Source organism: Dendrobates tinctorius, unplaced genomic scaffold (assembly GCF_039654945.1).
Source record: "Dendrobates tinctorius isolate UK_male_01 unplaced genomic scaffold, ASM3965494v1 ptg000211l, whole genome shotgun sequence".
NCBI classification, from domain to species: Eukaryota; Metazoa; Chordata; class Amphibia; order Anura; family Dendrobatidae; genus Dendrobates; species Dendrobates tinctorius.
In genome coordinates this window covers 18,173,849-18,197,138 of record NW_027361878.1, presented here as the reverse complement: position 1 = coordinate 18,197,138, position 23,290 = coordinate 18,173,849, and the positions used below count along the sequence as shown (strand labels likewise).

At 46.6% G+C, this 23,290-nt stretch overlaps 1 protein-coding gene across 5 annotated transcripts in view; it reads left to right on the top strand.

Annotated features, from left to right (window-relative positions):
- The window catches only part of LOC141058325 (uncharacterized), a 229,487-nt gene that overhangs the window by 114,733 nt on the left and 91,464 nt on the right, over window positions 1-23,290 (top strand). For all 5 annotated transcript variants that reach the window (XM_073554537.1, XM_073554538.1, XM_073554535.1 and 2 more), the window contains one exon: window positions 20,524-20,777. In XM_073554537.1, coding sequence (XP_073410638.1) covers window positions 20,524-20,777 — 254 coding nt within the window. The remainder of the gene's footprint in view (window positions 1-20,523; window positions 20,778-23,290) is intronic.

Genomic DNA, 23,290 nt, shown 5'->3' with positions numbered 1-23,290 from the left:
TTCCAAGAAGCCAGGAAGGTCCCGGATACTCACGGCTATAAAAGTTTGCATGGCCGCTCGGCCATGCGCTAGGATACACTGTATTTTCAGACTATAAGTAGTGAGTGATGTATGCACGTATGAATGTCTCTGGTGACTGACTCATTATGAAACCCCTACCCTTGGTACGCATGTGTTGTGCAGCCTAGCCTGCTAGCGCCCAGGCTTAGGTGTAGGTAGGGCAGAGTCGGAGTCAGGCATTAGTCCCCATCAGTGAATCGGCACGCCACAGTGCATGTGCTCCACACTCCATAGCCAGCATCTATAGCGGCGTTCGCGGCAGCGACGCCATGCGCTCAGAGGGCCTAGAGGAGCTCTAAACTCGTGTCCTTGGGGTAGAGTTCTGTGGCCGCTTTCTGTGCGCTTTTTGGCCAGGCTCTGTGAGCTAAACAGGCTCCGGTATTAGCGTTCAGTGGCTGTGCAGCTCTGTGAGTCAACAGAGATCGCTCCTGTTCACACTGGGTGACATAACCCATGTGTGACTGTTTTCACACCGCTCTATTCTTCCGCCATTACCTAGCAGCAGTTTACCACCTCTGCACGGTGGACCCCGGGCTGCGAACGCACCTACTATTATTTATAATTTGGTGCGTTCCACCAGCCCTAACAAAATACATCTCAGCTCTACTGAAATTAAATACGCCAGAGTCAATAAAGGAATGCCAGGACTTCCAACAGCTCAATGCCAAACGAGATGGCACCGTGCGTGACATCGTGAACAAGACAGAAGCAAAAATCACACAGACGTCAGAAGCTGCATCGCACAGATCCAGGTCCGCTAAGAGCTCAAAGCACTCTGTCAAGTCAAGCTCATCAAGGTATTCAACCCTCAATGAGCAGTTCATAAGAGTGTGTGCTGAAGCAGAATCTACGAAAGTGCAAGCCGTTTTCACCCGAAGGAAGGCAGAGAGGAAAACGGAATCTGCACTCAAGAAAGCAGACATGGAAACTGAATATGCATGCAAGAAAGCAGAGATGGAAGCTGAATCTGCACGCAAGAAAGCAGAGATGGAAGCTGAATCTGCACGCAAGAAAGCAGAGATGGAAGCTGAATCTGCACGCAAGATTGTGGAAATAGAAGCCCTGCAGAAGGAATATGAACATGCAGCAGCCATGGCAAAGCTAAAGGTCTTCCAGCAAGCCCTAGGTGGGAGCCGAGGAGACAGCCTCTATTTGTGCGGGTTCGAAATGGAAGACTCACTTAAGCGCACAAGAAATTACATGCTAAGCCAAACCAACGAACCTCTGACCACCAACAACATTCCCGTCAGCACCGACCTCTCACTAGAGCATCAGGACGTTGATCCGCCTGCAGCTCCCAGCTTTCAAGGTCAGTCCAATGTACCACAAACATTACACGGCCTGTCCCTACACCTCATCAAATGCCATACGCCAATGTTTACATGCAACCTAACATGCCGACAAGGCACTACGCTCCTGACAACTGTGTGGTTCCAGCCCCGCATACAACAGAGATCATATGCCACAAACCGGTTGCTGGTTTAAATGCCTACGCCACTCCGTATCTTCCCATGTTCTTGAACCAAGAAGCTACGACCCACGCTAACAGCATCACTCAGCCAGCAAATGTTTCTCCAAAGTCAGAAAGAACAGACATGTCCGATTTTGCGAGGTATATGATACGCCGAGAACTCACCAACATCGGTCTCACAAGGTTCGACGACCAGCCAAAGAATTACAGTGGTTCGAAATGTGCCTTTAAAGCCGCAATTAGTGACCTTGGCATCACTGCTGCTGAAGAGCTGGATCTGCTAATCAGGTGGCTTGGACCTCAATCCACAGAGAGGGTCAAGAGACTCAGATCCATCCACATCAGCAATCCAGCAGCTGGTCTCATGGCCGCATGGGACAGACTAGAACGTAGCTTTGACAGTCCTGAAGCCATAGAGAATGCGCTGTTTAAGCATCTACAGGATTTCCCCAAAGTATCTGGCAAGGACAGTTCAAAATTCCTAGAGCTTAGCGACCTGCTCCTAGAACTCCAGTTAGCCAAGGCAGACACGCACCTACCTGGTCTCAGCTACCTGAATACCGCTCAGGGCGTTAACCCAATAGTTTCTAAGCTGCCATACAATATACAAGAGAAGTGGACCACTATTGGGTCAAAATACAAAAGAGCCAATCAAGCTTCTTTTCCTCCATTTTCCTTCTTCTGTGATATCATCAAGGAGATTGCAGACTGCAAAACTGACCCCAGCTTCTACTATGAAGAACCCAGCAGCTCTGCATCATCCCTTAAGTACAAGAGTTCGTGCTCTCACAACAGTAACCGCAGCGGTCCGGTGTCTGCAAAAAAGACAGAAGTTCTGCCTACACCGACATCAGTGACAGACAAAGGTGAGAAGGTGGAAAATCCGAACCGCCAGTGTACAATTCACAAATTGCCACATTCCCTGAAGAAGTGCATCGGCTTCAGGAAGAAACCCTTTCAAGAACAAAAGGAGCTCTTGATGAAGTTTGGAGTATGCTTCCGGTGCTACGCCTCTATCAAACATCTTGAGAAGGACTGTGTCATCGCCATCAAGTGTCTAGAGTGCGACAGCGAAGATCACGTACAAGTGCTCCATCCATCACAGTCTGACTCTGCATCTACACCTTCTCCCACCACAAGCCATGGCGGGGAGAATTCAGACCAAGCGACAAGCCAAGTTGCGGTATCTTCCTCATGCACCGAAGTCTGCGGAGAAGGTCTTCGAGACAAGTCCTGCGCGAAGATTTGCCTGGCAAGGGTGTATCCCAAGGGTCATCCAGAGAAGGCAGTCAAGGTGTACGTTAGTCTTGATGACCAGAGCAACAAATCACTGGCCAGGTCAGAACTATTCGACTTGTTCGACTTAAAAGGAAACGTCTATCCTTACACTTTCGGCACCTGCAGCGGAGTTATAAAAACCTTTGGAAGAAGGGTCAGTGGTCTCATAATAACTTCTCTTGAGAAGGACGCCACGGAGATACCACTACCCATGCTTGTTGAGTGTAACGAAATTCCGTTCAACAGGGAAGAAATCCCAACGCCAGAAGTCGCTCTTCAGCATCCTCATCTCAGAATGATAGCCAAAGAGATGCCACCCCTGGACGACAAGGCAGACATTCTAATTCTACTCGGCAGAGACATTATACGACTGCACAAGATGCGTCAACAAATCCACAGACTACTCAATTACCCGTACGCCCAGCACCTCGAGCTAGGCTGGGTTATCATCAGCAATGTCTGTAGCGACCAGACACAGGATCCAAGCAACATCTCCTCTTACAAAACCCTTATGTCAGATCACCATGACTTGTCCCTCCTGCCAGTCCCACGTCACTACTGGATGAAGAAGTCAAACGACATTAAGTGTCAACAACAACCATCTGACAATTCAAGTCTGCTTTATCCTTGAGACTACAACCTCGAGGGAACAGCACTCGGTCCTACAACAAAGGACAACAACTCACCACCTACAGAGGAAGACAAGGTGATCATCAGGATCATGAGCATCAAACCCACCGACTACAACTATAACAGCTGGGTAGCTCCCTCACCTTCTCTTCCCGCAAAGACTGAGTTGCCAAGGGAATCACAGCAAGCAACTGCTAAATTCCCAACCTTTGACGCCTATCTCCATCACAAGCCTGGTCAAGCCGAAGCCGTGCTAGACTTCAGTGCTCAGAGTGAGAGCTCCTCTCTCAACAGCCTACCTCTTACCGATGGTGCTAGCATTTTCCCCACGCAACGCAGCCTCAGCATACTGCCGGATGTCGAACAAGACACGTTCACTTCCCAAGCATCACCCTGTGATGAACTTCCTATCGAACGAGGAGCCTTGCCTGTTCAAAACAGCAGTTCAAGGCAGGGCATCACTGAGACAGCTCGTTACTCAGGGCATCAACAGGAACACTATGTTACCATCTCAGATACAGCAAAGGTGGGAGATGGGGAAGAAATCCCTAAAGGCCTTACAGCAACTCCAAGTCCTATACCGTAGTTCTTTAAAGATTCTTTCAACCGTCATCAAGAGACAAGTCTACGTTTCTTACGATGCATCTACGAAGACTACAGCTGCAGGAACCTCTCCAAGTGCTTCAGTTTGCTGGCTCCTTCGAACAGGAGTCACATGAACATAACTTTGTCGCTGGACTCTGCCATGGCGGGGAGCATACCTTTGCATGCTACTGCTGTGCTAGGACACAGGACTATCAGTGTACAACTGAACTTTAAACTTTCCTTGTGGACTGGAACTTCTACTGTTGGGTTGGTGGAAGAGTTGGTATATTGCGGCTTCCCCAATCTGAAGATGGGTTTTCTATTGGACTCATTTTTCATTTTTTATGCAACGACTATGTTTTACTACAAGTATGGACTTGATTTATGCATTATGTTGCATTGTTTTTCTTCTCTCCTCTCATTGCAGGTTTCACGATGTTGAGGGACAGTCATCTCCTTATCTCGCCCAAGGACTTATGAAATCTGATGATTTTAGACGGGGAGTGTTGTGTCCCACGAATGGGAACAACCTATAATGTATATTTCTCTGTTTAGTTTTCCTCCAATCAGCAAATTTCCCTGTTGTTGCTAGTTGAATTAGACTGTGAGAAAATTGTCCCTATGTCCCTCCTGTAGTTGAGCTCTGTATTAGGTTGCTCCTCCCTTCTTCAGTTTAGATTACAGCAGCCATTACTCAAGATGCATGTGCACTCCCCTGTAAAGATTACTCCTTTTTACCTACTGTCCATTGTAAACTAATACAAGATTTTGGAAGAAAGCAGCATCGTTTCTCCTGGTCTTTATACAGTTGAATTGTCAGTGGAGTTAAAACTACTGAGGACGCCTAGTGGTGTAAGTACAAGTTACACAATAATCTAAGAAGCTGATAGTTAGAACACTTGGGATTTTGAGGCCAGCAGGAAGAGTCAGAATACCAGGCACTGTGCGCAGCTAAGAGCCCACCAGAAACATTGACTTTGGGGGCGGTGCAATTTTTACCTGCATACAAATATTACACTACCCTCGTTCACAAATTTACCTATACCTCTATATAATAATAAACTGGGTAGTTGGTTAATGAGTGATCATATTCAGTTTTTTTCTGTACAGAGTGAACTAAGTGAATTATGCCAAGTACTGCCCATAGAGTGAGGTTGGGGGCCCAGATGTGCACAGGAGCCCACCGGGGGATTCCCTTGTACCCTTATCGGCCAGTCTGAGCCTGAGTGTGCCTCTTAATGAATGCCCCCCATTGAAAGTTCACATTGTTCACACAGGTCTTTATGGATTGGGGGCTGAAGAGGGTTAATACACTAGTAAGGCACTGTATTTATCTATTTCTTTGTAATGTATAATGGATTTAGAATTATTTGTTAGATTTAGGATTTACTGTATTTTTTGGACTATAAGACGCACTTTTTTCCCTCCAAATTTGGGGGGAAAATGGGGGTGCGTCTTATAATGCGGATATACCTTACCGGCTGCTGTGGAGCAGGGTCCCAGGGTCACTGCTGGAGGAGGCAAGAGTGGCATGTTGCTGCAGTCCACAGGCTGGGATGACGGGTGTTCCGATGTGCACCACTGAAAATGGCTGTGGTGCTCTGTGGTGCGGGGGGGGGGTTCCACTGGCATTTTGTGAAGGCCTGGAGCCCTCTGCACATCCATTACTCCGATGCTGTGGCCTCCGGGAAAATAGTTACCAGGGACGGCGCATGCTCATATTGAGATCTCGGCAACGAGATCTCGTCCCGAGATCTTGGGAGATGAGATCTCGGCACCTGACATCTTGGGAAACGAGATCTCTGCACCCGAGTTCTCAATCTGATCATGCGCCGCCCCCGGTGGCCATTTTCCCGAAGGCCACTGCATCGCAGTAATGGGTGAGCGGAGGGCTCTGGTCTTTCACAAAATGCCAGGGGAGCCCCCCTGCACCACAGAGCACCGCATCCATTTTCACCCGCAGTGGAACACCCCCTCATCCCAGCCTGTGACCTGCAGCAACGCGCCTCTGTTGCCTCCTCCCGCAGTGACCCTGGGACCCCGCTTCATCGCAGCCACCACCCCCCGGTAAGCAATAAGATGCATGGATTATTAGAGGAACCACCATTAACCCCTTTACCCCCAAGGGTGGTTTGCACTTTAATGACTGGGCCAATTTTTACAGTTCTGACCACTGTCCCTTTATGAGGCAATAACTCTGAAACGCTTCCATGGATCCTGGTGATTATGACATTGTTTTTCTCATGACATATTGTACTTCATGATAGTGGTAAAATTTCTTTGATATAACTTGTGTTTATTTGTGAAAAAAACAGAAATTTGGTGAAAATTTTGAAAATTTCGCAATTTTCCAAATTGAATTTTCATGCCCTTAAATCACAGAGATATGGCACACAAAATGCTTAATAAGTAACATTACCCACATGTTTACTTTACATCAGCACAATTTTGGAGCCAACATTTTTTTTGTTATGAAGTTATAAGGGTTAAAAGTTGACCAGCGATTTCTCATTTTTACAACACCATTTTATTTTTAGGGACCACATCACATTTGAAGTCACTTTGAGGGGTCTATATGTATATGGTATATATATCTATAATACCCAAAAGTGACACCATTCTAAAAACTGCACCCCTCAAGGTGCTCAAAACCACATTCAAGAAGTTTAACCCTTCAGGTGCTTCACAGAAATTTTTTGAATGTTTAAGAAAAAAAAAATAAAAATGAACATTTAACTTTTTTTCGCAAAAAAATTACTTCAGGTGCATTTTTTTTTTATTTTACCAAGGCTAAACAGTAGAAATTGGACCACAAAAGTTATTGTCCAATTTGTCCTGAGTACGCTGATACCTGATATGTGGGGGGAAACAACTGTTTCGGCGTATGGCAGAGCTTGGAAGGGAAGGAGCGCCGTTTGACTTTTTCAACGCAAAATTGGCTGGAATTGAGATCAGACACCATGTTGCGTTTGGAGAGCACCTGATGTGCCTGAACAGTGGAAACCCCCCAATTCTAACTCCAACACTAACCCCAACACACCCCTAACTCTAATGCCAACCCTAACCCTAGCCCTAACCCTAATGGGAAAATGGAAATAAATACTTTTTTTATTTTATTATTTTTCCCTAACTAAGGGGGTGGTAAAGGGGGGTTTGATTTACTATTTATAGCGGATTTTTATGTTTGGCAGCTGTCACACGCTAAAAGACGCTTTTTATTGTAAAAATAGTTTTTGCATCACCACATTTTGAGAGTGAGGCTGGAGTCACACTAACCAGCGCAAAATACGGTCCGCAGTTTACATGCGTAATACGGATGAATGACCCCTAAATAGTGCTCCGTAGGTCATCCGTAAGCCAGGTGCGGTCGCGTATTTTGCGCATGTCAGCATCCGTATGTAATCTGTATGGCATCCGTATGCAATCTGTATGGTGAGATTTTCTCGCAGCCTTGCAAAATGGACATTTAACGGTTTTGAGGCCTACTAGCTATTTAAAACATTAGGCTGCACTGTATTTATTGGCTCAGGAACAGGTGGCAGCCTCCATTCTGTCCATTTGTCACCTTGCCTTCACTAGGTGTGTTGCTGTGGTATGTGCATCATGTCAGACTGTCTGACTTTCACCACAACTGAGCAGGTTCTCTTCAACTGGCTTTTGTCATGGTGCTTTGGCCAACCATACCCAGTGATAGTGGATCCGCGGAGGAGGAGACGCATGTGGGTACATCCACTTTTGAGGCAACGAATCACAAGAGGTAATTTTCACCGCCTCTATTATTCTCTGAGGGAGCATCCTGTCAAATTCTAACAATACTGTCGCATGAGCGTTGCAACATTTGCTACACTCTTGGAGACACTGCGCCCTTGGATAACCTTTCAGGATACAAGGATGCGCAAAGCTATATCTGTAGAGGAGCGACTTGTACTCACAATACGGTATGTACTACACAACCACATTCTCTATGTTCATGATGTGTTGGGTAAAGTTTGAATTAAGTTTTAGGCCCTCATCTTAGTCCACATATGTTTCAACTTACAGACACGAATGTTGGGTGGAATATGGACTGAATATCACTTACTCATTGTGCAAAGCAAGATGTGTGTGTTCTGGCATAGTCAGGCCAATATGTATTGAAATATGGACAAGACTACAGTTGTGGCCAAAAGTATTGACACCCCTGCAATTCTGTCAGATAATATTCAGTTTCTTCCTGAAAATGATTGCAAACACAAATTCTTTGGTATTATTATCTTCATTTAATTTGTCTTAAATGAAAAAACACAAAGGAGAATGAAGCAAAAAGCAAAACATTGATCATTTCACACAAAACTCCAAAAATGGGCCAGACAAAAGTATTGGCACCCTCAGCCTAATACTTGGTTGCACAACCTTTAGCCAAAATAACTGCGACCATCCGCTTCCGGTAACCATCAATGAGTTTCTTACAGTGCTCTGCTGGAATTTTAGACCATTCTTCTTTGGCAAACTGCTCCAGGTCCCTGATATTTGAAGGGTGCCTTCTCCAAACTGCCATTTTTAGATCTCTCCACAGGTGTTCTATGAGATTCAGGTCTGGACTCATTGCTGTCCACCTTAGAAGTCTCCAGTGCTTTCTCTCAAACCATTTTCTAGTGCTTTTTGAAGTGTGTTTTGGGTCATTGTCCTGCTGGAAGACCCATGACCTCTGAGGGAGACCCAGCTTTCTCACACTGGGCCCTTCATTATGCTGCAAAATTTGTTGGTAGTCTTCAGACTTCATAATGCCATGCACACGGTCAAGCAGTCCAGTGCCAGAGGCAGCAAAGCAACCCCAAAACATCAGGGAACCTCCGCCATGTTTGACTGTAGGGACCGTGTTCTTTTCTTTGAATGCCTCTTTTTTTCTCCTGTAAACTCTATGTTGATGCCTTTGCTCAAAAAGCTCTACTTTTGTTTCATTTGACCAGAGAACATTCTTCCAAAACGTTTTAGGCTTTTTCAGGTAAGTTTTGGCAAACTCCAGCCTGGCTTTTTTATGTCTCGGGTTAAGAAGTGGGGTCTTCCTGGGTCTCCTACCATACAGTCCCTTTTCATTCAGACGCCGACGGATAGTACGGGTTGACACTGTTGTACCCTCGGACTGCAGGGCAGCTTGAACTTGTTTGGATGTTAGTCGAGGTTCTTTATCCAACATCCGCACAATCTTGCATTGAAATCTCTTGTCAATTTTTCTTTTCCGTCCACATCTAGGGAGGTTAGCCGCAGTGCCATGGGCTTTAAACTTCTTGATGACACTGCGCACGGTAGACACAGGAACATTCAGGTCTTTGGAGATGGACTTGTAGCCTTGAGATTGCTCATGCTTCCTCACAATTTGGTTTCTCAAGTCCTCAGACAGTTCTTTGGTCTTCTTTCATTTCTCCATGCTCAATGTGGTACACACAAGGACACAGGACAGAGGTTGAGTCAACTTTAATCCATGTCAACTGGCTGCAAGTGTGATTTAGTTATTGCCAACACCTGTTAGGTGCCACAGGTAAGTTATAGGTGCTGTTAATTACACAAATTAGAGAAGCATCACATGATTTTTTGAACAGTGCCAATACTTTTGTCCACCCTCTTTTTTATGTTTGGTGTGGAATTATATCCAATTTGGCTTTAGGACAATTCTTTTTGTGTTTTTTCATTTAAGAAAAATTAAATGAAGATAATAATACCAAAGAATTTGTGTTTGCAATCATTTTCAGGAAGAAGCTGAGTATTATCTGACAGAATTGCAGGGGTGTCAATACTTTTGGCCACAACTGTATATCAAGTCGTCATGCCTGAGGTCAGGATGGAAGACTGGTTGAGGATATCAAGGGACTTTGAGGGAGAATGCCAGTTTCCAAATGGTATTGGGGCCCTTGATGGCAAACATATCCGGGGGCGTAATCCGCCGAACTCTGGCTCCCAATTCTTCGATTATAAACAATACTTTTCTGTTGTATTGTTGGCTCAGGCCGACCCTCAATACAAGTTTATAATTGTTGACATTGGGGCCTATGGAAGGACGGGAGACTCTCGAGTCTTCAATACTTCCATTATGGCTCGGCGGCTACGCACCAACCATTTTGATCTACCACCACCACGACAGCTACCAGGCTCCACTCAAGAATCTGTCCCTTATGTTCTTGTGGCAGATGATGCCTTTCAGTTAACGCGCAATGTCATGAGGCCATATCCCCGGCGCAACCTTCACCACAGGCGCAGGATATGTAACTTGCGCCTATCACGTGCTTGGCGACTGGTGGAGTGTTCCTTTGGCATTCTTTGTGCCAAATGGCGGCTACTCCAGTCTGCCATTCAGCTGAGTGAACCAAATGTTAATGAAGTAGTGAAAGTCTGTGTGGTACTTCATAACTTCACCAGGATACATGATTGTTCCTCCTCTGCTGGTGTTGTGCGTAGGCCGGCCAATGTGTGTAGGGTGAGACCACCTATCAACCATCAACGTAGACCGATCTCTGGCCTCAATGTGCGTGATCATTTCACTAATTACTTTATGGCACCTCAGGGGGAACCTTCTTGGCAAGAGCATGCTGGATCTATGTTGGCAATGTTGCTTTGATGTGTGTCAAAATATATATATTTCTACCCCTTGTGAATCTCTGACTGTTGCTTTGATTTGGTACGCGTATTTTGATATGGGTTTGGACAATTAAGACAGAGACATAAAGTGTAGTTGGCCAATTTTTACTTTTGCCTTTTTTGTGTTTTTTTTTTAAGTTTGTAAGGCAAACATATTCTTGCCCTATGAAAAACTTGGGCAATGGCCCAAATTGGGCTTTTGGCATATTTCAACATTGTTGTTAAAACAAAATTACTAACATATCCTACAACATACATAGTGCAATAACAACATTGCAACTGTACACATTTGGAATCCAAAGTAAAAAAGAGGAGTTATCCATCATCAAAAAGAGCTACACAAGATAATACTAACATTTATTATGAATGTTTTAAAACCATATTAATAAGCCACCACGACAGGCAAGGCTACCTTACGCATTTCTGACACTTATTACATGTCTGTAATAAACACAATATTTCACCGCAGTATACTGGGAAAGTCAAAGGATCAAAATAGAAGACTGACTTGATAATGCATAGAGAGAGCGTGATGGTCTTGAGGCTGTTTGCCTTGATTTTGGTATATAGTTAGCTGGCCTAAATTGGACTAAGAGAATATGGACAGCACGCCTTTTCTATGCATTTTCAAGTGAGTACTCTATTTTGATCCTTTGACTTTGCCAGTATAGCCCCGTGAAATATTGTATTTTTGACAGACATGTAATATGTATCAGAAACACATAAGGTAGCCTTGCCTGTCATGGTGTCTTAATCATATGATTTGAAAACCGTCATAAGAAATGTTATTAGTATCTGTTTTAGCTCATGTTGCTGCTGGATAAAACCTCTTTTTGACTTTGCCTTGGGATTTTAAACACCAGTTCAAATACACTGGACATCTCCTCCCATCAAAACAATTAACAACAGTCATATACAGTATGGGTTTACTAAGTCCATGTTGTTTTAAGCCACTTATAAATTGTGGAATGTTGGGGAAGGAAAAGGCGGAGGAGCAGCCTGTGCTTGCTGCTGACTACTTTGAGCAACATTGCCCTGTGTGGGTGCATACTGTTGCCCATGCTGTTGGTAGTGACCTTCCTCCTGTGATTGTTGGGGGTAGTGGCCATAGTAATACTGCTGAGGGGCATCTTGTTGGGGCGGGTAGGCCCATGGCTCATACCCACCAATATAGCCATGTCGGCCCCAACCAGGTTGGGACCAGCCTCCAACACTGGGTGGGAATAAGTGGCCATATTGGTGGGGTTGGCTAGAGCCAGAAATCTGTTGCTGGTGTTGGGAAGGTTGGGTAGGGGGAGGAAGGGGGTGAGGTGTAGGCCCACGTATTAGAGGATGTTCGGACCCTGCTTGAGCAAGCATCTGTGTGGATGGTCTCATGCGCATTAGATTTCTGGGGGAAAGCTGCCACCTCTCCAGATATTCGAAAAGCTCATATGGGGTATTGGGGGGGGGTGCTTGCATCAAGCAGGATCTGAAAACATCCCCTAATACGGAGCCTGACCTCATGGGTAAGGGCACGGAGATAAAGGGTCAGGCTACGTGAGTAGGCCTCCTCTCCATCATCTGTAGTTACTCTAGATAAATAATTTAGCATCCCTGTGTCCACATTGGTCCTGTTCTCTTGAACAGTGACCTGGCGCCTTCTTCGTGTTCGCCAGGATGTAACAGCAGCCTGTGGGGATCCCCTGATATGGCCAGTTGGTGTCATGTCGGACGCTGTTCACACCACAGCATCCGGCAGGCAGAGGTAGTTCCACCTCCAGCCACTATAGCCTCAGTGGCGCCGGCCTGATCTTCAGGCTCTCGGGGGTTAATCCTGCTGGAGACCAGGTTGGATGGTTAGTCACGCCCACGGTCTTTAAATAGTCATACTGGCATATGGGCGTCGCCGATTATAGCTTGTGTTTCATACCAAGTGGTTCCGGTCTGGAGTGGAGGTGTTCAAGAGAGAGAGATTCATATCTGGTGTCGTATGATCCGTCGTTATCCTTTCTCCTTCCCATATTTGTGTTTAGTTGTGCCCTGTTCACATTACTGTTTATTCCTGTGTGTGTGCGGCGCAGTGCAGTTTAAGTTCTCCCTGTCTGTCATTATTTGTGTGGGAGCTTTGGTGGTGACTTCTCACTGGGTGGAGGGTGGAGGGTTAAGTGCAGGGCTGAGCAGGAGATAAGGAAAGGTCGGAGGCTCAGGCATTTGCACCTTCAGCAAAAACCCTGGGTTGAGGGTCAGACAGGGTTTCCCCTAGTAAAGGGACACCACAGGGGCCCTGGGTATTTCAGCCTTAGTTGAACTAAGCCCCACGTGACATTATAATCGGCCCACATTTTTTCAGGAGTCCATGGATCCATTAGATTCCATAACCCGCCAGTTGGCGGCGCTGTCCATACAGGTCTCCGAGTTGAATGGGGCAGTTCAGCAGCAGGGCCTGGTAGTAGCAAAGGTGCAAACGGCATCTGCAGGTATCGGTGCAGAGCCGAAGTTTCCGCTGCCAGAACGATTTTCAGGCGATCGCAGCAAATTTGTTGTATTTCGGGAGGCCTGCAAATTATACTTCCGCATGCGGCCAATATCCTCAGGTAATGAGGCCCAGCGAGTAGGGCTGGTGTTGTCATTACTGAGTGGTGACCCCCAAGCATGGGCATTTTCCTTACCACCTGACTCTGCTACATTTCATTCGGTCGATAATGTTTTTTCTGCCCTCGGGCTCATTTACGATGACCCTGACCGACTGGCTCTAGCGGAATCTAAAATCCGCGCCCTCCGCCAGGGGGAGCGCTTGGCAGAAGACTATTGTTCGGAATTTCGCCGCTGGGCTGTAGACACACAGTGGAATGACCCAGCACTGCGGAGCCAGTTTATTCATGGGGTATCAGGGAGGGTGAAACAAGCCCTCCTGATGTATGAGACTCCGGCATTATTGGAGTCTGCCATGAGTTTGGTGATACGTATTGATCGCCGTTTTCGTCAGGGGGCACACGAGACGCTACCTCTGGGGGAAAACAGAGGTGCAGGTGTGGTTGAAGTAGATGAGTCCCCTGAACCTATGCAGATTGCTGGCGTGGCACAGGTTCAGCCTCGCGCTCCGGGAGTCCGGAAGTCCGGAGCATGTTTCTACTGTGGTAAAGGTGGTCATTATGTTAACGTTTGCCCGGTACTACCTAAGAGGGTCACACCGGCGGAAAACTGTTAAGCTCAGAGGGTATGGAGGAGACCCAACTGAGCGTATGCATATCCTCCATGATGGTATCTCAATGTATGCTCCCTGCCAAGGTTATTGTCGCCGGCAGAGAGCTACCTATATCAGCGTTCGTGGATAGCGGTTCCGCCACCAATCTCATAGATGAGGAGTTTGCACACACCGCCGGGTTTAAGATTGAAAAACTTCCTCACCCCATACAGGTGGTGACCATTAATGCTGTTCCCCTCCCTCAAGGGGAGATTACTGAGTTTGTGGCAGAGGTGAAACTCCACATTGGGGTCCTACATTCTGAGTCGGTTACATGTAGGGTCCTCCGTAATCTCCCAGCTCAAATGGTCCTGGGTTTTCCATGGCTGTCCAGGCACAACCCGGTAATTGATTGGAAAACTCAGGACATAGTACAATGGAGTGGTTTCTGCCAAGACAATTGCTTGGCCACATGTGTGTCCGCCGTGACTCCCAGCCTGCCGGAGGCTTTGCAGGATTTCGCGGATGTTTTCTCTGAGAAGGGTTGCTCAGAACTGCCTCCACATAGAGCCTATGACTGTGCTATTAGGTTAAAACCCGGGGCCAAATTACCTAAGGCCAGGATGTTTAATATTTCTGGTCCTGAGAGACAAGCTCTGAAAGACTACATCTCGGAGAGTCTGAGTAAAGGTCACATCCGGCCTTCGTCCTCGCCTGTAGCCACGGGGTTTTTCTTCATTAAGAAGAAAGATGGGGGGTTACGCCCGTGTCTGGATTTCCGAGAGTTAAACCAGATTACTATCCGTGATCCCTACCCAATGCCGTTGATCCCGGATTTGTTCAACCAGGTAGCGGGGGCAAAATGGTTTTCCAAGCTGGACCTCAGGGGGGCGTATAACCTCATAAGGGTCCGTCAGGGGGATGAGTGGAAGACGGCGTTTAACACTCCTGAGGGTCATTTTGAGAGTCTGGTTATGCCGTTTGGGTTGACCACCGCGCCTGCCGTTTTCCAACATTTTATTAATGATGTCTTTGCTCATGTCCTGGGGAGATTTGTGATTGTATACCTGGATGATATCCTCATTTATTCTAGCGATCGGGACACTCATTTGGAGCATGTTAGGCAGGTGTTACAGTTGCTCCGGGAGAACCAGCTCTATGCTAAGCTGGAAAAATGTTTATTTTTTGTCCAGGAGTTGCCCTTTTTGGGATATATTGTGTCCGCAGCTGGTTTTAAAATGGACACCGCTAAGGTGCAAGCGGTGTTGCAATGGGAGAGGCCGGAGAGTCTGAAAGCACTCCAGCGGTTCCTTGGGTTTGCGAATTATTATAGGAAATTTATAAAACACTTTTCGACTGTCGCCAAACCGCTCACGGACATGACAAAAAAGGGTGCCGATCTGGCGAACTGGCCTGAGGTGGCTATACGTGCATTTGAGCGTCTGAAGAATAGTTTTGCTTCAGCCCCCATTCTGGTGCAACCAGACGTGTCTAAACCTTTTGTGGTAGAGGTTGATGCGTCGGAGGTGGGAGTGGGGGCAGTACTGTCTCAAGGATCGTCCTTGAGCGAGATGCATCCATGCGCCTACTTCTCCAAGAAGTTGTCGCCGGCCGAACGGAATTATGATATCGGCAACAGGGAGTTGTTGGCCATCAAACTGGCTTTTGAGGAATGGCGACACTTCTTGGAGGGGGCGGCTCACCAGGTCACAGTTATCACCGACCATAAGAATCTGCTCTACCTGGAGTCGGCCAAGCGTCTGTCTCCTAGGCAGGCTCGCTGGGCATTGTTTTTTACTCGTTTCAATTTTCTTGTGACGTACCGTCCCGGGGCTAAAAACACCAAGGCGGATGCTTTGTCTAGGTGTTTTCCGGGGGGAGAACCTCGGGAAGAGCCGGTACCCATCCTCCAGAAAGGGGTAGTGGTCTCGGCTCTCACGACTGAGGTAGAGGCGGAGATTGCCGAGGCCCAAGAGGAGGTACCACCAGGACTTCCCGCCAACAAATCATTTGTACCCCTGCATCTTCGGCCTAAGGTGTTGAAGGAACACCACGATTCGGTACTGGCTGGTCACCCAGGGGTGAAGGGCACCTTAGAGCTGGTATCGCGTCGTTTCTGGTGGCCCAAAATCCGGCAGGACGTGGTCTCGTACGTGGCAGCTTGCATCACGTGCGCTAGGGCTAAGTCACCCCGAACCCGTCCTGCTGGCACGCTACAGCCTCTGGGGGTACCCAATAGGCCATGGACAGAAATCTCCATGGATTTTATCACTGACTTGCCAGCCTCGGCAGGGAACACGGTCATCCTGGTGGTGGTTGACCGTTTTTCAAAGATGGCGCATTTTGTGGCGTTGTCCTCTTTGCCCAATGCTAAGACGTTGGCTCAGGTGTTTGTGAAGGAGGTGGTCAGACTCCACGGAGTACCATCTGACATAGTATCTGATAGGGGTACGCAATTTGTGGCGAGGTTTTGGAAAGCTTTTTGCTCAAGGTTGGGGATCAAGTTGTCACATTCATCGGCGTTTCATCCACAGTCTAATGGACAAACTGAGCGCATGAACCAAAATCTAGAACAGTATTTACGATGCTTTGTGTCCGACAACCAGGAGGAGTGGTCTACTTTCCTTCCTCTGGCCGAATTCGCATTAAATAATCACCGCCAAGAGTCATCAGGAGAGTCTCCATTCTTTTGTGTGTACGGTCAACATCCTCAGTTTTGTACCTTACGTCAGGGTGACTCCGGGGGTGTCCCGGAGGAGGATCAGCTAGGAGCCCAATTGTCATCAGTCTGGAGGCGGGTGAAACAGCGTTTGTTGAGCATGAGTGCCAGGTACAAACGGGTGGCTGACAGTAGACGCGTGCCAGGTCCGGACCTGTGTGTGGGTGAATGGGTGTGGTTAGCTACGAAGAACATAAAACTCAAAATCCCTTCTTTAAAACTGGGTCCAAGGTTTATTGGGCCTTTTAGGATTTCTGCCATTATTAACCCAGTGGCTTATCGGTTGGAACTTCCCGCAGTGTACAAGATACACAACGTGTTTCACAGGGCTTTATTGAAAAAGGTGGTAGGCTCTGTGGACACAACGCCGATGCCACCTCCAGTCATGGTGGATGGCAAGTTAGAGTTCGAGGTCGCCAAGGTAGTGGACTCTCGAGTAGTACGCCGTACTCTTCAGTATTTGGTGCACTGGCGGGGGTATGGTCCAGAGGAGAGGTCTTGGGTTCCAGCCTCAGACATACATGCGGATCGGCTGGTCAGTTCTTTTCACCGTCGTCATCCGGACAAGCCGGGTCCTATGAGTCTTGAGGGCCCTGGGGTCCCTCGTAGAAGACGGGGTACTGTCATGTCGGACGCTGTTCACACCACAGCATCCGGCAGGCAGAGGTAGTTCCACCTCCAGCCACTATAGCCTCAGTGGCGCCGGCCTGATCTTCAGGCTCTCGGGGGTTAATCCTGCTGGAGACCAGGTTGGATGGTTAGTCACGCCCACGGTCTTTAAATAGTCATACTGGCATATGGGCGTCGCCGATTATAGCTTGTGTTTCATACCAAGTGGTTCCGGTCTGGAGTGGAGGTGTTCAAGAGAGAGAGATTCATATCTGGTGTCGTATGATCCGTCGTTATCCTTTCTCCTTCCCATATTTGTGTTTAGTTGTGCCCTGTTCACATTACTGTTTATTCCTGTGTGTGTGCGGCGCAGTGCAGTTTAAGTTCTCCCTGTCTGTCATTATTTGTGTGGGAGCTTTGGTGGTGACTTCTCACTGGGTGGAGGGTGGAGGGTTAAGTGCAGGGCTGAGCAGGAGATAAGGAAAGGTCGGAGGCTCAGGCATTTGCACCTTCAGCAAAAACCCTGGGTTGAGGGTCAGACAGGGTTTCCCCTAGTAAAGGGACACCACAGGGGCCCTGGGTATTTCAGCCTTAGTTGAACTAAGCCCCACGTGACAGTTGGGCTGCTGCTCAAGTTGCCCGGCTCTTCCAGGATGGGTGATGGGGCAGCAGCAGACCGTCCTGGGGTTTTGTGTGTTGGGCAGCCAATGGGTTCTCCTGTGATGACTCATCTTCTGCCATCCTTCTTGTAGGGGGAGAAGATGGGCCAGCCACCTCATCCCCTACAGGATCTATTATGGGCTCTGTCTCTGAGGCCGTTCCTCGATCCGTAAGGTTTTATTGAGTTCTGTTATGAAATTGAACAGAGGCAAAAATACATCAATATTTTTGGCCCTGTAAAGTATTTGTGTAATGTGGTGTGAGGTATCTACTTACGGTCTCAGATCCAGAATTGGGGTGAGGAAGGAGAGCCGGTCGTAATAGATATATTTCCTTTTGACGTATCCCGCATCCCCACTCCTGGACCGCTGCTGGCGTTCCCGGCGGTATTGGTCCCGGATGCTTCGCCAGCGTTTCATCACATCTTCCACTGCAATGTGACAGGAAATATTGTCAAATTCACATATTTGATAGGTCACATTTGCTACCAGTAGTCTAGGCATGGGGCCTTCTGGGGTGTGCTTTCTACCCATGGTGGCATATCTAATTGGGCAGATACACAGGGTCTCTTTAGCTACACTTAATAATTGGTTTGTCTAGGAGGATGAGGAGCTTGTGGCCTAAACCCAAATTATGGCTGTGTGAATCCACGTGTCACATCCAAATCTAACGGCCTCATGAGACAAAAAGTACATGCACAGGAAGGGGGGTGCTGATTCTATATTCCTTTTTTGTTGTGCGCTAAGGTTACTCATGTTTTGCCTTGTACTTACGAATTTTATGCTGCTCCTCACGTGGTTGGTCACCAAAGTCATGGTACATCTGGCGACAGATGCGCCTCCATGACGCCTCCTTTCTTGCCCGGTTTGCATAATTGGCATCGCATTGGTCCCAGATTTTGGGACGCTCCTGCACCAGGACTATTAACATCTCCACATTTATGTACGTGGACGCCATGCTGCTGCTGTACTCCGTGGAGGCGTACTTCCAGGATGTCTGGAGCGCTTTTTGAGCTCATTTGCATGTCTAGGCTTCCTGATGATGGATTGGCCCATTTCCTGTCACCAGCCAAAAGACCTGCGTATTTCTCGCAGATCACACGTCTGGTCCGTGTGTAATCCGTATTTTTTGCGCACCCATAGACTTGCATTGGCGTACTACGGGCGTAGTACGCTGACAATCGCAGCATGCTGCAATTGGCACGGAGCATAGAATACGGATGAGAAATATACGGCTGGTGCGAGTGACCCCATAGAGAATCATTTGTCCGTGTCTAATGCGGTCTAATGCGTGCTTTTAGCGCCTCTCACTCGGCCATATTCCTCGCCAGTGTGACCCCGGCCTTATAATTTTTCTATATTTTGGCCCACAGAGTCATGTGAGGTCTTATTTTTTGCAGGACGAGTTGACATTTTTATTGGTACCATTTTCGGGCACATGACATTTTTTAATTGCTTTTTATTCCAATTTTTGGGATGCAGAGTGAACAAAAACCAGCATTTCAAGAATTTCTTTTGGGGGTGCGTTTACACCGTTCCGCATGTGGTAAAATTGATAAAGCGGTTTTATTCTTCAGGTCAGTACAATTACAGCGATACCTCATTTATATTTTTTTATGTTTTGGCACTTTTATACAATAAAAACAATTTTATATATGAAAAATAATTATTTTTGCATCGCTTTATTTTGTGAGCTATAACTTTTCTATTTTTTCGCTGATGATGCTGTGTGGTGGCTTTTTGCAGGACAAGATGACGTTTTCAGCGGTACCATGTTTATATATGTCTTTTTGATCGTGTGTTCTTGCACTTTTTGTTCGGCAGTATGATGATAAAGCATTGTTTTTTGCCTTGTTTTTTTTTTAATGGGTTCACTAAAGGGGTTAACTAGTTGGACAGTTTTATAGGATTGGTCATCTTGGACGTAGCGATACTAAATATGTGTACTTTTACTGTTTTTTTTACTTACAAAAAATAATTTATTAGGGGATATTATTCTTCTTTATTTAGGAATTTTTAAAAAATTATTCTTCCACATTTTTTTTTTAACTTTATTATACTGTCCCAGTGTGGGACATTACTATATAAAGTCAGATTGCTGATCTGACACTTTGCAGTGCACTGTGACAGATCAGCGATCTGACAGGCAGTGCAGGGGGCTTCTCAGCGCCTGCTCTCAGCAGGCACTGGAAAGCCACCTCCATTCAGGACCTGGAAGTCCCCCGCAGCCATCTTGGATCCAGGGGCCTGCAGGGAGGAGGCCCTCGGAACAACGCGAGCACATCGTGCTGTTCTGAGGGTCTCAGGGAAGCACGCAGGGAGCCCCCTGCGTGATGATTCCCAATGCCCCTGGAACACTACGATCATGTTTGATCGCAGTGTGCCGGGGGTTAATGTACCGGGAGCAGTCCGTGACCGCTCCTGGCACATAGTGCCGGGTGTCAACTGTGATAATCAATTGACACCCGCCTGTGATCAGCTGTGCTCCCCCCCGTGAGCGTGGCAGATCACGTATGATGTACTATACCGTCCTTGGGCATTAAGTCCAGGGGCACATGGACGGTATAGTACATCATATGTCAGGAAGGGGTTAAATAAAACATTTTTTTTCCCTATTTTTCTCCTCAAAATTTGGGGTGCGTCTTATAATCCGGTGTGTCTTATAATCCGCAAAATATGGTAATTGTTTTGCTAAATACATTATAATATGTGAATGTTTATGGTTTTTACTCAGATCCAAATGGTTTCAGCAGTTTTTCCTCATCAATTAAAGCGGAAGCTGTTGTGAAAGAAGATTATTTAAAGTATTCTCCCCATGACTATAAAGTCAATAACAAATATGACAAGAAAGCAGACCCTTCCCCACCAGAAGAAATTGTAAAAGCAGCTCGAATGGAAGTGGGGAATAAGAGGCACTATGATCTTCTCAAGGCCAACTGTGAACATTTTGTCACTGAACTACGATATGGTATTGCCTTCTGTGAGCAGGTAATTTATTAGCAGTTTACTTCAGTATAAAGACATAAGGCCCATTTCACAAATGATTTTTTTTTAAATCACTTTTTTTTTCCTCTTGTATTCGTTTACATTTTTTGTATCAAAATTTCTTGATAGAGACACATATGGTTAATGAATTTACCACAGAATCCAAAATGCTAGTTATTTTTATCTTTAATGTTAAATTCTAGCACAAAACGTCACAAGTTCCTCTAAAATTATGCAAAATTTGTGCATAAAATTAAGACAGACATAAAATTGCTCCAGGGGGAGATTGGATTACATTTGTGCAAAAAGTTTGCAACTTTTAAAGTCGCAATTCATGAAACACCAAAAGATTCTCACAATGATGAACATAAAAAACAGGCGATCACATATAAAATAGACTGAAAAAAAGGCTCAAATTAGAAAGGTGAAAAACATTAAAAACCAAGCAAAAATATACAAATACAATAAGGAATAAAGCAAACCCTAAAGCTGAGTTGCCAAATGTAAATTCATAGACAGTCCCCAAAATATAGGTGTTTTTTTTTCTGCTGTTCATAGTATTCGGCACAAAAGTATACTGACAGTGAGTTTTCTTTTTCTGTAATTTTGCATTGCAAATGCGCTAAAACGTTACATGCACAGTTCAAACAAGACCTGCAAAGAAGTGCTGCAAAACCTAAGCTACAATTAAGTGTTTTGGTACAAATAGTGTGGTTAAATGGACGAGTCCTGTAAAAGTATGATTTTGGAGAGGGTTGCTGGAGGCTCAAGCTTTTAGAAAATCCTGATCCCTGGGTGCAGTTTGTTTATACATACTGTCCCTAGGTCCACTGAGGAGTCTCCACATGGCTCCAGATATTGGCTGCAGCACTGGCAATATCTTTACAGCGCAACAGGCAATAAGTGAGCTCAGTGGCTCTGCCTTAGGGATCTTTCACACGTCCTGATATTTCTGGTACCAGAAAGAACAGTATGGGATATATCCATGTCCGTGTGTTTCATATGTGTGGCAACCGTGTGCTGCATCAGTATCACACATACCGATGCCTGAGAAAAGCCGACACAGTTTGCGCTGTTTTCAGGCGCCGGGGGCTGAAGACAGCTCACATCTGTTAGGCGTCGGGTTCCTGCCGCTGCACAGCGGGAATCCCAAGCCTTGCTTCTGGCGGTCCCCCATTTCTCTCCAGCCACAGAGGAGGCTGCTCAGCAGACTCGTCGGTCCCAGCACTCTGCCCAGACTAGCTCTGTGGGTTTGGTTGCTGCTGCTGCCACCTCTGATCCAGCTATAGCAACGCATGCTGGTCAGCAGCGAGCTACTCCAGGGACTAAGTCCTCCTTTCAGTCCACTGAGCATGCCCTTGGGACGATCTCTCATTGGAGATCAGAGGTCACATGCTCAGGTCCTTCTCCAGCTCGGATTGGACCATCAGAAAGGTCAGGAAGGTCCCGGAAGGACGTGGCTATAAAAGGTTTGCATGGCCGCTCGGCCATGCGCTAGTATAGACTGCATTACCAGACTATGAGGAGTGAGTGTTGTATGAAAGTATGAATGTCTCTGGTGACTGACTCATTTGAAACCCCTACACTTGGTTCGCATGTTTTGCAGCCTAGCCTGTTAAGTGCCCAGGCTTAGGTGTAGGTAGAGGCAGAGTCTGAGACAGACTTCAGTGTCCACCGGTGGCTCTGCACGCCACGGTGCACGTGCTCGACACTCCACCATAGTCAGCATCTATAGTGGTGTCCGCAGGTGCGACGCCACACGCTCAGTAGGACTAGAGGGACTCAGACCTTGTGTCCTTGGGGTTGAGTTCTGTGACCGCATACTGTGAGTTCTCTTGCCGAGTGCTGTCATTTTAACAGGCTCCGGCATTTGTGTTCCACGGTACTGCGGCTCTGTGTCGTAACAGAGTTCGCTTCTGTTCACACTGGGTGATGTTAACCCACATGTGACCTCTTGTATACCGCTTTATACTTCCGCCATTACTAAGCAGCAGTTTACCACCCCTGCACGGTGGACCACGGGCTGCGAACGCACCTTACTAATATTTTATTAATTGGTGCATTCCGCCAGCCCTAACATCATTGTCTCCTGCTCTGCCTGCGATCAGAAAAAGCAGGGGACAATGTTGAGAGTTGTATTCAAGTGTAAAATTAAGAGTAAAATAAAAATTCCCATTATACTCAACTTAACACCTGGTCACCGAAGCCATTGTCCCCTTTCACAGACAAAAATAAAAAAACACCTGTCCGAAGTTGAAAGAATCCATAGTGTCCCACACGTAATCCTTCTGTGCAACATTTGCTCATCAGCATGAGCGGTGGCTGGAGGCGACTGCTCACGCTAAAGAGCTGGGGAGAATGACTCGCTGCAGTTAGACCGGGCTTCATGATGAACTGCAAAGAAACAAGAGAATGCTGGAGTCCAGATCTATCTAAAGCAGTGCAAAATTTTATTGGCAAAAAACAGGCACATATAGAGTAACAGAGCAATCATGATAGTATAATAAAAAGGCAAT